The sequence below is a fragment of the Alexandromys fortis genome, unplaced genomic scaffold (assembly GCF_014885135.2).
Source record: "Alexandromys fortis isolate MF-2015 unplaced genomic scaffold, M_Fortis_MF-2015_v1.1 scaffold_12, whole genome shotgun sequence".
Classification (NCBI taxonomy): Eukaryota; Metazoa; Chordata; class Mammalia; order Rodentia; family Cricetidae; genus Alexandromys; species Alexandromys fortis.
Genome location: NW_026067937.1, coordinates 14,738,278 through 14,752,734, shown reverse-complemented (window position 1 = coordinate 14,752,734; position 14,457 = coordinate 14,738,278). Strand labels below are relative to the sequence as shown.

At 40.2% G+C, this 14,457-nt stretch overlaps 1 protein-coding gene across 2 annotated transcripts in view; it reads right to left on the bottom strand.

Moving 5' to 3' along the window:
- Ttc17 (tetratricopeptide repeat domain 17) overlaps positions 1-14,457 on the bottom strand; it is a 115,664-nt gene that overhangs the window by 86,713 nt on the left and 14,494 nt on the right. For both annotated transcript variants that reach the window (XM_050147051.1, XM_050147050.1), the window contains exons 2-5: positions 9,617-9,706; positions 2,095-2,264; positions 1,404-1,515; positions 916-1,047 (exon numbers count right to left, since the gene is read on the bottom strand). In XM_050147051.1, coding sequence (XP_050003008.1) covers positions 916-1,047; positions 1,404-1,515; positions 2,095-2,264; positions 9,617-9,706 — 504 coding nt within the window. The remainder of the gene's footprint in view (positions 1-915; positions 1,048-1,403; positions 1,516-2,094; positions 2,265-9,616; positions 9,707-14,457) is intronic.

Sequence of the window (14,457 nt, the reverse complement as noted above, 5' to 3'; positions counted from 1 at the left end):
AAATTAGAAATACATTAGAAAAATAAAACTGTTTTCTTACCTTTATTTAAAAATTTCTCTCAATATATAGAACCATGTATCTGAATAAATAATACAGCAATGTTGTAATAATATATCTTAATAATCATAATCTGCTAGACACAGAACTGTATTTTCTTCTTGAGAATGAGGTCTCAAGAAGAGGTAGTTCTAGCTGGCCTCAAATTTGCTATGCAGTACAAGGATGACCATGAACTTCTGATGCTCCTGTCTGTCTCCGGAGTACTGAATGACAAACACATACTTGCCACATCTGGTTTATGTAATGTTGAAGCTGGAAGTCAGGGCCCTACGAGGGCTGGGCAAGCAGTGTACCAATGAGCTATACACCCCAGCCTGGTGCTTCTTAGGACAGCAAAGAAAAGAGCAACAAGTGTCTTTGGAATCCCCGCACATTCTTGGCTCACTTTACATAATTTCCTACTTCCTTTTTGTTATTTCTTCCTTTACATTTTGGAGCTGGGGTCACTCTGTGTTGCCCATGCTGGTCTTGGGCTGGTGGGCTTGAGAGAGTCTCCCAGCTCAGCCTCGGGAGGAAGTTCTTGTGAACAAATGACAAAGACATGAGTGTAACTGGGGAAGAGAGTGGTGGTAATGTGTGCTGTGTACAGATGCACCTAACTGAGAGAATCTAGTTTATAAGCCCCATTGCTTCTACTGTGCTTTTTTTTCTCCCTTTCTTGTATTAATTTAAATATTTTCAATATCTCTTTCTGGTAAAGGAAATGACTCTACCTAAGGCCCTCTCCTGTACAATGCTGTATTTTTGTACCAGTGTAATCATAACTCTGGATCCTCCTCCAGAGGAAGAAGCAAAGCAAGTATCCTGAGAGGAACACACAGCCTCCTGGCTCAGTCAGTCACTGGGTGACTCACCTTCTGCAGGCCTTCATGAATAAGGTGACCTATGTCGTCGATACTCCTTCCTAAGCGTTTAGATAAATATGTGAAGATTGGATCTTCTTTAGGTAAAAGAGGGGCAGATAGATTAATTCTTTCTTGCACACCCTAAAGGAGGAGGCAATTCAAAAAACACAGTAATAGTAGAGAATGTAAGATGTAAGAAACGCAGTACCCTGTAGCATTTATTTTAAAGATATAAGACTTGTAGGTGGCCCAGCAATGGTGGCACATATCTTTAATCCCAGCACTCAGGAGATCTCTATAAGTTCAAGACCAGTCTGGTCTAACAGAGCGAGTTCCAGGACAGGTTTCAAAGCTACACATAGAAAATTTGTCTTGAAAAACCAAAAAACCCCAAACCAAACCAAAAAACCTCAAACCAAACCAAAAAACCCCAAGCAAACAAACAAAAACTTGTTATCCCCCCCCCCCCCCCCCAAACTCTAAAGTTCTCCACTTACTCGTAAGTGCTGAAAAGCATGTATACTATAAGGAAGTTCTAGAATTTTAGTGCAATCGGGTTGTTCCGGATCTGGAGGGACAGGAGATTCTGTGTCTATGAAATCCTCAGGGCTAAAATCAAGAAGCAATGAATGAATGAATGAAAGAGGTAAAACATTGCTTTGAGGAACTCTAATTCGCTCACATTCTCCCTGCACCTCGACCTTGTAAACAACAGTACTCAGCCAACACTTGCACCTTTCCACACAGCTGCAATAAAAAGTCAAATATTTGGGGCTTCAAGTCAAAAGAGACACAGCAAGAATCAGAAAATAGTAGTGGCTAAGATGGTGGTCTTTCGAGACTGGTAAATAATGACTAAATGTTTTCTAGAAATGTCAGACAAAGTGAGAGAGCCACTGATAGCCTTTCACGCTCTTATACTGATCTTTAAGGGCAATTTTTGCAGTATGGTAGATGAAACTGTTTTAACCTGCACTCATATGATAAATTCAGAGTATTTCCACATGTTTACTAGGCACCTGTCTTTTACTTTTTGCCATAAATAGCTCTGTTTTATATTGTGGAGAAATAAATCTTAACTGGCTTGCTAGATTTTGCACTTTGAACTTTCAATCAACTCATCAGTGATGAATCTTAACTTTCAGGAACTTCTTACTGATTCAGGCCTTAGAAAGAGAACCGTTTTACCTGATGTCCTTGCTCTCCAGAGTTATATATGTGCCATCGTACAGATCCAGGTCTCCCAAGGGCACTTTAGCCTTGATGCAGTCAGGGTCTTCTTTATTGTGTCTCTGTTCTAGTCCTGTGTCTCTGTCCTCATTCTCCTCTATGTGAATTTTTTGAGCAACTAATTGCTTCTAGTAAGAAAATAAAAACACAAGGGGACCAGTGAGATGGTTCAGTAGGTAACAGTACTTGCCACCAGGCCTGAGGATCTGACCATTCCCGGATTTCACATGACAGGACAGAAGAACTTCCCACAAGTTGCTTTCCAACTGTCATGCATTTTTGCATGTACCTATGTGTGCTTCAACACATGTGTGCACGCGCAAACACAGACACACACAGACACACAGACACACACACACACAGACATAATTGACCATGCATGCATACTTCCACACACAAATAAATGTAAGTTAAAAGAAAAAAATGGCTTAAAAAATTTCAGCTAGATGCCACTGAAATGAAAGGAGAATGTAATGAGCACTGAACTAGTTAGTTAGAGGAAGACGAAGATTCTGAAATGCCCTAGATTACCCCAGTTAACACACACCAGTCTCTCTAAAAGGTAGCCATATGCATGATTCATTTGTTCTGTTACTCTCTTAAAATATTATTTTGCTAATGTATGTACTGACCCAAAATAAAAAACACAATTGTTTTCATAAATGGTCTTATGTTGATGTACTGCTGTACATACTGCTAAACTTAACACTGTATTTTCAGATTTGCCTTTATCAGTTGTTATAGCTTCACATTTTCTACACGAATGTATATAAAAATATATCTTTTTTTTTTGGTCAATGCTTAGGTTGCTTCTCTAAACTTTTGTGATCTAGATTTAGCATGTGCTTAACAAGCACAAGGGATTCATCTTGAGGTCATTTTTACAGATGATTTCAATGGTCATACATTCTCATGCTCCTTAAAACAACACAATCTAATTCTTTTTGTGAGCAAGCATAACATAAAATGAGATTTATCTGTGCTCCTGCAGTATCTATTAGCACTATGGAGATGGAGGGTAGATGAGCTACCTGCTTCTGCAATAAGACAATCACTGATAGCATTCTGATACTGAGGATAAATGCAGTTATAACATCAGGGCTCTTAAAGTCATCTCTGGGGGGCTGACAATTTCAAAACCTCCAAGTTCATGGCGATGATTATCAGGGAAAAGAGGACTATTTCTCTTGTAGATGTTTTACAATTCCTTTGTGAAATTGTTTTTGTACAATGTGAACAACATAATCGAATATAAAGATTTATCAAGTAACAAATAAGTAGAAATACTAATCAAGAATATTAAGATGTTGAAGTATATTTTCACTTTTAGTGATGTGGTTAAAAAATGAAATTTCAAGAATCTTCATTTTTTTCTTTAAAGCAATTAGAAATTTAGGGGAAAGTTTGTATATTATAACATAATCAACAAAAACATTGCCAATAAATTATAATTTAATTCAATTAAAAAAAAACAAAAAACAAACAAACAAAAAAAACCCCAACAAAACATTAGGGGCTGGAGACATGGCTCAGTATTTAAGAGTACCTGAGTTCAGTTTCCAGCATTCACGCCAAGTGACTCACAACACCCTATAAGTCCAACTGAAAGGGATCTGACGTCCTCCTCTGGTTCCCATGGACACCCACACTCATCTGAATATACCTGACCCACATACACAAATTTTTTTTTAAATTAAAACTTTAAAACTAAAATAATGGTTAACTGGACCAAAAACTTCTATCTAGGCAGGTCACAGGTCCTAGAAGAAAATTCAATACCAGTATTCAGCTTAAACTATACTGTAAATACTCACTACTATACCCATAGATTAGCATCTCACAATCTTTATCAGAGAAGCTTCCTTCTGCTGTGTGTGGTGAGTAATGCAGAGAGCTCCAGCTAATGAAAGTGCAGGGAACAAGAGACTGTGGAGTGCTTAGCCCTATTTGGGACATCAATACCAAACTCTCCCTCCAAGGCTCTCGTCGCAGGAGATGGCCGAGGACAGTGTCACACAGACACGACAGCTGCTGCATCATAAACTCAGAGCACTGTGAAGCATTCACAAGGCCAAGGGAAAACTCCAGCAAGTACTGGGGAAGGACTCACAAACCCCACCTCTAGCAGGGAAGCTATTGGCAACTGATGGCTACTAGGGAGTCAGTTTACTTTCCCCTAAGAGACTCGTGCATGTTCAGTGCAAACGTTCTGATGGGAGTACAACTAAGTGTGCGGGTCAGAGGACAGCATGTGGGAGTCAGTTCTCTCCTGCCATCATGTTGGTTCTGGAGACTGAACTCGGTCCCTAGGCTGAGCAGTATCTTTACCCACTGACCCATCCTACCAGTCCTGCATCTGATTTACACTGTCAAATTTGTTCTTCCTGGTGAATATAAAAACGCTACCAGCAGACCACAACAGAGTCCATATCCTTAAACTTATTTTTATTGATGTGTTCTGATGGGTATGACATATAGGTCTTAACTATCATGGGAGATCACATTACTATCATTGTCTACATCATACTCCTTTGTGTCCTCCTGCACCTCACAAGATAATTTTACACCACTGCTCCTTGGACTCCGGCCTACACAACATGATGTTGAAAATCCTGTGGCCCTCTAGTAGGCAAGCTAACAGTAGGTTTTACTTTAGCTACTGAGAATGTTACTATACAGGCAGTGGCTTCTCTGACAGCCTGGTGCCTACCTTATGGATCAGGGATTTGGTAAGTAGCTCAGAAAGTCAGGCCCCAAATAATTAGCCATTAAGTTTTTATGATTCAGCCAGGTGAGATTACATGTAATCCTAACACTTGGGAGGCAAAGGCAAGATGATTAGAAATTCAAAGACAGCTTCGGCTACACAGCAAGTTTCAGTCTAGCCAGGGCTTCATGAAACCCTGCTTCAAAAAGCAAAAGGGGCTGGAAATATGCCCCAGTGAAGAAAAGTATATAGTGATCTCCTAGAGGACCTGGGTTCAGTCCCAAGCACCCCAATCAGGGGGCTCACAAGGCCTGGCACCTCAGCTCCTGGGAATCTGACCTTCTCCTGTCTCCGGGGGCACCTGCACGCAAGTGTACACTTTCCCATAAAGACACACATGCACACACACACAACACATATACACAATTAAAACATAAAAATAAGTATTTTAAGAGATTTTCTTATTAAAAAGAGCATGTTCTATATCTTACGATCTGTTCCCAATGTGCTCCTCCCACCCCACTTTTCCTAAGCTTAGCCATGTGATTTTCTTTGGTCAATGGAATGATGAGTAGACATGTGATTGTTTGTAAAATTTTTTTTACTTAAAAATTTTGAATTTTATTTATTATTATGTGTATATAAGTGCCTTCCCTGGCATGTATGTGGAGATCAAATCCAGTATCAATTCAGGCCCATGTGGCAAGCACTTCGACCTACTGGGCCATCTTGCCAAGTGGAAACTTTAAACAGGTTCATTCATATTGTTGGCTATTCTTCTGTGGGCTTCCATCTTTCTGAGAATAGCACTGAGATTTTTTTTTTTTAAAAGATTCATTTGTTTTTATTTTATGTGTGTGTGTGTGTGTGTGTGTGTGTGTGTATCACATTCATGCATGCTGCCCAGAGAGGGGAGAAAAGGGCACTGGACCTCCTGGAATTGGAGTTATAGACAGTTGTGAGCCACCATGTGAATGCCAGGAATTGAACCCTGGTCCTCTGGAAGAGCAGCAATATTCTTACTGCTGAGCCATCTCTTCAGTAACCAACCTCCCCCATTTTAATTTTTTTTATCAGTATATATTTTTATTTCTAAAAGAAAATAACTTAGAAACATTAAATTATCATGTTGTTGCCATATATTTAAAATAATAATCTCTTAATATCAAATACCTGACGAACTGTCTTTCTTCCCTCCTTTTGAAATCCAATTTTAAATCCTTGCTTGCATTAGAATCCTACTAGTCAGGTTGGCCCAGTTTCCAGTGCAGTTAGGCCTGGGCTGCTCTCAGCCTTGGTCAGTGGACAGCACTCAGTGGAGACATGTCCAAGGGTGCTGAGAATAAGAGACTCAGCGCTCAGTCCTAAGTGAAGCATCACTATCAATGCTCACCACACCAAGGATCAAGGACATGGCAGAAGAGCAGGCAGGAGGAATGGAAGCGCCAGAGGATGGGGAGGACAGCTGTGACCCCTGCACATTGAGGCACCAGAATCCCAGTACGGAGAGAATCCTCCTACCTTATACTGAGGAGCTATGGCAGTGGTTGTTGCTGGGGAGGGAGAGTCACTCTTTACTGAGGATATGGTCCATGGTGAGTTTCCCTCCTCCAGTGGATAGTCTCACGTCCATGAGCATACTGATAACCTACCTGGACTTAGTAGGTTATTAAAATGAACAAACAAACGTGAATTTGGAAGGGAGAAATTTGGGGGGAATATGAGAGGGTAGAATGGGAACTGCTGGGCGACTTGTTTTCTTCTGTATTACCAGCCTTTGCTTGACCTTTAGGTAATTTTCTCCTCAGATCCTCTGTAAGAGCAGAATTGGACTCCATCCGTATTGAAGAAGTAAGCCTGCTCCTGCCCCTTCACCCTACCCAGAGCATGGTCAGTGTCTTAGCTTCAAGAGCTGAAACATGGACACTACAGCTTGTTGGTGGCTGTGGTCCCCACTAGTGTTTCTGTCCCCTTCCGCTTTCACGGGTGGTGCTTCCACTGCTTTTCGGTGTGACCATTCATTCACTTAGTCTGTATTTGCATCTCACCCGTCATTCCTGCCTGTATGAAGTAAGCATAAATTCCTACACTACACTTACTCCTAAAAGGGTGGATCTAGTGCTCCTCCTTCGCATCTCACTCACTGGCTGAATTAATTACATGTTCCCTATCTATCATTAAACTGGATTATTTTATTTATGTCACTCAAAAAGTATCAGCAGTAAGTAGATATAATGTCTTTATACATGTAAAAGTAAAAACTAACTTCTGAACCATTACCATTTATTTGAACACTGTGTTTGAGTAAAAAGAGGTCATGCTTCAAAACATGAAACCAGGGGGCTGGAGAGATGGCTCAGTGGTTAAGAGCATTGCCTGCTCTTACAGAGGTCCTGAGTTCAATTCCTAGCAACCACATGGTGGCTTACAGCCATCTGTAATGAGGTCTGGTGCCCTCTTCTGGCCTTCAGGCATACACACAGACAGAACACTGTATACATAATAAATAAATAAATAAATAAATAAATAAATAAATAAATAAATAAATATTTTTTTTTTTAAAAAAAACATGAAACCCTACAAAAAAATCTACTGTTGTATTCCTGATATTAGTGGAAAAATATCAACATTTCCGAAGTTATAAGTGACAAAGCTGGTAGTAGCAGGGTGAGAGATTTATTTTAAAATATTGCAACACTGAGTTCTATGTTCTAAGAACACTATATCTGTAGGTTAAAGTTCACAGGTACCAAAAGCCTTTCCTTTTTACTGCACACAAATTAAATATCCATAGACAAGTATATGCTAATAGAGGTACCTGTCTGAATTTATGTCAATGAAATTCAGGGCTTAATGTGGTCTGAAAATGAATTACTGACTTATTTGAACAGGATCTGACTTTCAAGGTAAGAGGCAAGCCACTGAGAGCACAGACACAGCTCAGTAGTATGGGGTTTGCCCAGTGTGCTCTGGGTTCAGTGCCCACAAGATTGTACTAGTGAAGTGATTTTTTTCTCCTCTCTTTTGACAACTTGACACAAGGTTATCTGGGAGTGGGAACCTTAACTGAGAAAATGCCTCCATCAGACTGGTCCACAGGTAAGTGTGTGGGAGCACTTCCTTTATTAAAATGATTGGTGAGAGTCCAGCACACTGTGAGGTGCCAGTCCTAGGCAGGCAGTTCTGGGAGTCATAAAAAGGGGCACTGACCATGAGCTAGTAAGCCATGTTCTTTCATGGTTTCTGCTTCAGTTCCTGCCTCCAGCTTCCCGCCCTGACTTCCTTTCACAATGGACTGTGATGTGGATGCACAAGCCAAATAAACCCTTTCCTTCCCAAGTTTGGAGGGGAAGTCATGTTGCTTTTAATAGAAAGCAAACTAAGAGAGAAAAACAACAAAATTTCCCCAAACCAAAAAAAAAGAAAAAAAAAAAAGAAAGAACAAGCCACAAGTCTTCTGCCTCTAGTTCTGCTGTGTCTGCCTTGAGAACCTGAGCGGGTCTTGTTTTAGTTCTTCCGGCTAAACTGAGCCGGTTCTTAGGGTCCCTTCCTGTACAGCACTCCACTCCACACAATTTCCTCCTGCTTACTCCCAATACTTTCTTTCACCTGGCACGTGACTTTTCTATAACTTAGTTTCCTTAAGACTGAGATATAAGTTACATTATAACTTTCAAGTAGATAGTTTATGGGGGGGAAATTTAGTTTTTCCAATTATTGCACGTTATTGAGCAAACCCAGCTCATAGATATAAATGGTAAAAATCAGTGTCTAAAAATGTTGCTTGGTTAGTTCATTAAACAAAACTCTATTTTATTTTTCCATAACTTTCAAGCTTTCATGGTATAAACTAGTTAAGACTTTTTGACTTCATAACAAGAAAAGACCACAGATGAGATCCTAGATTTTTATTTATTTATTTTTATTTTATGTGCACTCTAGTTTTTACTTCTTCAGAATGAATGGAAATCATAACTTTTAGGTTTCATGAGAACTTTTTCTCTGTTTTTGGATACAGTAGCTCTCCATGCACACTGGATTGGCTCGAGACTCAAGAGCTGGGATAGTGGGTGTGCGCTACCTGCCTGGTTTCTTCTTTTTGAGACAAAGTCTCTCTGCATAATCCTGGAACTCTAGTTAGATCAGGCTAACCTCAAAGTCACAGACATCTATTTGCTTCTTTGATTCCAAATGTGAGCAACCATGTCCAGCTCCTTTCTTTTGTTTCCTATGCCCACCCCCAACTCTTTTCAGACCATACCAGAGAGCACAATCCTCTTCTCCAGAGAGCACCTAGCACATACTAGGGTGGGGATGGGAGCAATGATACAGACCCTATTCTAGGAAAAGTGAAGGAGAATTAGGTGATACCTCCACCAGGATATTCTGTGCCTCCGTTACTCAAATCACTCTGATGGAGAGAAGGAGTGTAGACAGAGGTAGTGTGGGGGGTGGTGGGAGTAGTCAGTATGTATTACACACATGTGTAAAACTCTGTGGGGGCAAATGACCTGATCTCTCTCTCTCTCTCTCTCTCTCTCTCTCTCTCTCTCTCACACACACACACACACACACACACACACACACACACACACACTCCGCTTTGACAAAGTAATTTGAGAAATTAATTGTTTTGAAAGACCCCACCTCAAAGCAAGATCTAAAACTGTATTCCTATAAAAGTCACTTAATGAAATGTTCTAGTTTTTTGAACATGATTGGCTCTTAAGAGGTAGACGTTTCAGCTGTGCACCTTATGTCCAGTTGCCTCACCTCTAATTCTTTGAGGTAGTTAACTGTAGTTTCTTGTCTCATTAATATGACTAAGTCATGGGGATGCTTCAAGTTCATTGGTGAATCCACCTACAAGAAAGCAATAAATAAGTAAATTAAATTCCCATTTCATTAATGTCTATTTAGACTAATGAAGTTCCATTTTATGATTTCAACTGTTGTCCTATCACAATTCTAGTTTGTGCCAGTTGCTCAGTAAGTTTACAGAGCATATCAACAGTGATTGCTTTGTAGGTGGAGGTGACTGAATATGGGCGGGAGGGGCTGCTCGGTGAGCTCAGCATGCAGAGTCCTAGGGTTCATTTTCAGCGCCTTGAGTAAACTAGGGAAGAGAAGTATTTGGTAACAAACAATTGTAGATGGAGACTGCTCTTTTGTTCCTGGCTGCCCAAACTCAAAATAATCACACAGAATCTATATTATTTGCAATACTGTTTTGCCAATAGCTTAAGCTGTTACATCTTAAATTAACCCATTTCTATTATTTTATATTTTACCACGAGGCTTGTGGTCTACTGGTAAAGTTCTGGGCGTCTTTCTCCTCTGGCGACCACATTTCTCTGACTCTGCCTACTCTCTCTCTCTATATCTCTGTTTGGATTTTCCATCTCGCTTTACTCTGTTAAGCTATTGGCAGAAAGCAGCTTCATTATTAATCAATAGCAATAAGACATTCACAGCATACAGAGGGGAATCCCATATCAAATAATAAAATAATTTCCTTTAAATATTTTTCATACCTGTAATAGCAAAAAACAAAACAAAACAAAAACCAGACTGCCTAGTTTTGACAGCACATTTCATATCTGAATAGACGTGGAAGTGATAAAAAAAGAAGACATTAAAAATACATTTTTGTAAGGCCATTTGGAGAAGTCATAAGTCAAAGATGATATAAGATTTATTACTTATAATATAAGTAATATTCTTATGATATAAGATTATTTAGTGTGGGCTCTCTGACCAACAGATCAAGTGACTATATGGTTGCAAATGTAGGAAGATGAAGTAGGCTTAGAGATTTGCTCTCACTTTTTCAGGGTTATCTACAACATACACCAACATGTTCCCCGTTACTACATGATCCTTCACTTAGCAAAACAAACCCCAGGAAACTGAGGTACTCTGAAACAGGGAGACAAACCTATATACAAGATGCTCACCACAACATTTTTAGCTGAACGGATTTCAGATACCTAATCTTATCAATAAAGCAATAGAGAGGGACACTGTCCTATGGAATGAACAAAAAGAAAAAAAACCGTAAAAGCTATAGCCTGCGGCCTGAGTATAAAAGGCTTTGCATAGGAAGCAAAGAGTGCTTGTTTACTTGCGATTCGCCTGGACCTCAAGCAGCAGCTATTCAATGGAGTTTCCAGAAAACTAAGAAGCAAGAGGGGCAGGAAGTGGGGGAACAGTCCTTCTATCTCAAACACCCAAGTCCATTGTTTACCTGCTATCTGAAGGACTTGCAGGAATATTAAGACAGATGAAGACTTAACATCTTACTCTTAGATTTAGAAGTGCTGACATAGACATGGCTGTACCAGACTTCTCACACTCCATTGTGAGGGAAGTGTGCTGCATTTCCTTGTAAGGATGCAGTAAAGATGCAGTAAAGGGTCTAGAAGATGCAGAGACACCAGGATAAAATTATTAGCTGACAGAAAGGGTAGCTGACAGCTGGGTTTCTCTTTTTGAGGTGACAGCAAATGGTGTGGATCTTTGCCAGATAAAGGTTTAGCAAGGGAAGACTTATGACCTGACACATATTTTTATTGCAGCGATGTCAAGGTCTTAAATTCTAAAATGTTATGGCAATTATCTTGGCGCCAAGCATGGAAACCTCTCCTTTTGAGTTCCTTTCCTCAGAAAATTATAAACGAGTGTCTGCTTAATGGTCTTGTAAATACCAGAGCATACACTCGCCCATGTGTTTAAAAAGTCTCTATAGGCCTGGCCCACTGACTGGACACTTGGAATTATATACTCCTATGCTCTCTCTGTGCAGTGGGGAAAGTAATGATACAATGGCATACTCTAAAGCATTTAAAGACCCTCAGGATCAAAACCAAGAGGTCTCAGAGAGAGGAAGTTTAATCATAATACTCAAGAGCACGAGGCAAGATTATTATGAGTTTGATGCCAATCTGGGCTACATTTTACTGTCTCAAAAAAAAAAAAAAAAAAAAGAAAAAAGAAACCACCAATACTACCAATTTCCATTTCCTGATAATGCAAAAGATGCTCATAGGTCCCGAATCACAAAGAAAAGGCAGAATAGTTTTTACCTGCCCTTTTTAGAGAAATTATACTACAGGGAAAAACGGGGCTGGCATTTGAAATGTAACTGTGGACTTAATTCTGTGCCAGAAAAGATGCATTCTCTGGGCCTACAGGTTCCACTCCACCAAAGAAGACAAAATATGCCAGGCAATTCAGCTTTCTTTTCCTTAGAGTGCATGAGTACACACACCCAGTAATATGAAACAGCAGTAAATGTTTTACTCCTATCAAGTGCACTTTTATAGATTTCTCTTTGTTGCTTTCTCTAATGAACCAGGACTTTTAAAAATAATTTATTTTTATCATGTATATTGGTGTTTTGCCTGCATATATATCTATGTGAGTGAGGATGCCGAATATCCTGGAACTGGAGATACAGATGGCTGTGAACCACGTGGGTGTTGGGATTTGAAACCTGGGTCATCTGGAAGAGCATCCAGTGCTCTTAACTGCTGAGTCATCTCTTCAGCCACGAATCCAGACATTGTGAATGTCTGATCTCCAATCAGGGCCCTAAGATGGTGCATTCAGTAAATCCATACAGCAACAGATGGAAATTGATCCACTGCCAAGTTAGACAAGGGTGAACATCATAAACAAAATAACCAACTTAGGGTACAAACATGTTTGAAGTTCTAGGAAGGCAAGTTTGAGCCAATCAATTGTCAGTGGTCATTTATAGCAGGAAACGACACATTTCTGTAGTGATGTTAATTCATACATAGTGATTTTTCTAACCCTTCACTGGTATTCACTTTAATACATGAAAGTACATGGAGACCTCTTCTTTTAGCAGCAGTGTGATAACTGATAAACAAATGATGTGGGAGTGCCATATATCAATCTGTCGATTTCATTGGTTAATTAATAAACTGCTTGGCCTGATAGGATAGAACATAGGTGGGTGGAGTAAACAGAACAGAATGCTGGGAGGAAGAGGAAGTGAGGCAGACGCCATGCCTCTCCTCTCCAGGGCAGACGCAATGAAGGGAGCCGCCAGGTCAGACATGCTGAATCTTTCCCGGTAAGACCGGTGCTACACAGATTATTAGAGATGGGTTGATCAGGATATCAGAATTAGCCAGTAAGGGCTAGAGCTAATGGGCCAAGCAGTGTTTAAAAGAATACAGTTTCCATGTAATTATTTCGGGGCATAAGCTAGCCAGGTGACCGGGAGCCGGGTGGCAGAACACAGCCCACAGCTCACACTACGAACAAAATCCTACAGTAACGATTCACTCATTAAAAATATTCCCTTTAGGGGCTGGAGAGATGGCTCAGTGGTTAAGAGCATTGCCTGCTCTTCCAAAGGTCCTGAGTTCAATTCCCGGCAACCACATGGTGGCTCACAACCATCTGTAATGAGGTCTGGTGCCCTCTTCTGGCCATACACACACACACAGAACATTGTATACATAATAAATAAATAAATATAAAAAAATATTCCCTTTAAGTTAATAATTTGAAGCAGAATATTTTTAATTCAGAATTTTAAGTTATTTACATTAAGACTCTCACATTGAAACCTCTTAAGACACTCTTACTTCACCTCCACATGAAGCTAATATGGCTCTACCTGCTGCCCACTTCTAGTCTTTCCTCGTGAGGACCCATACTTTCCTTCTTTATCACAGTTACATGGCTGGCTTCCTCTCCACCACTGCAAGATCTGGCCAGTGCCTTCTTTCTATTACTCATACACGGTTATTTCTGAGACAGGGTTTCCCAGGTGAGGTCAGGTGGTACTACAGAGACTAATCCAGAACTCCTGTCTGAGCCACTGGGGACCAGCCAGCTTGCATTCCAGGGGCCTGACAATGGGGCTGAAGCAGCACAAAAACCTACCTTTATTTACACCCTGGGACAAACCATTCATGCAGCATGTGCAGTTTGTCCAATATGCCAGTAACATGTTTATAATTTGGAAAGTGTTCATGTCATATCAAACATTTCCCTAATCTTTATTACATTTTAATTAATTAAGTATGGAAGAATGTACACATGTGCCCCATAAGTAGAGGTTAAAGGTTCTTCCATTCCATTATGTGGGTGCTGGGGATTGAATTCAAGTGTCAGGCCATTAAGTCATTTCAGTAGTCCAACTTGACCTAATTTTAAAAGACCTTGCTAGGGTATCTTTCGGCTCTTTTTGCTGCCTGCTGCCTACTATGCTTTTTTTTTTTTTTTTTTTTTTGTCTTCTTTGGCCAGCCTGACTCAAGATAGCTTCATCTGAGAGGAGGGAACCCCAACTGAGAAAATACCTTCATAAGATGGGGCTGTAGGACATTTTCCTAATTAGTGATTGATGAGGGAGGGCCCAGCCCAATGTGGGTGGTGTGTCCCTGCATGGGTGGTCCTGGATGCTATTACAAAATAGATTGCAGAATCCATGAGGACCAAGCCAACAAGTAGCAATTCTCTATGGTTTCTGCTTCAGCTCCTGCCTTGCTTAAATTCCTGCCTTGACTTCTCTCACTGATGGACTGCTACCTCAAAGTCTTAAGATGAAATAAGCACTTTCCCCCTTAAGTTT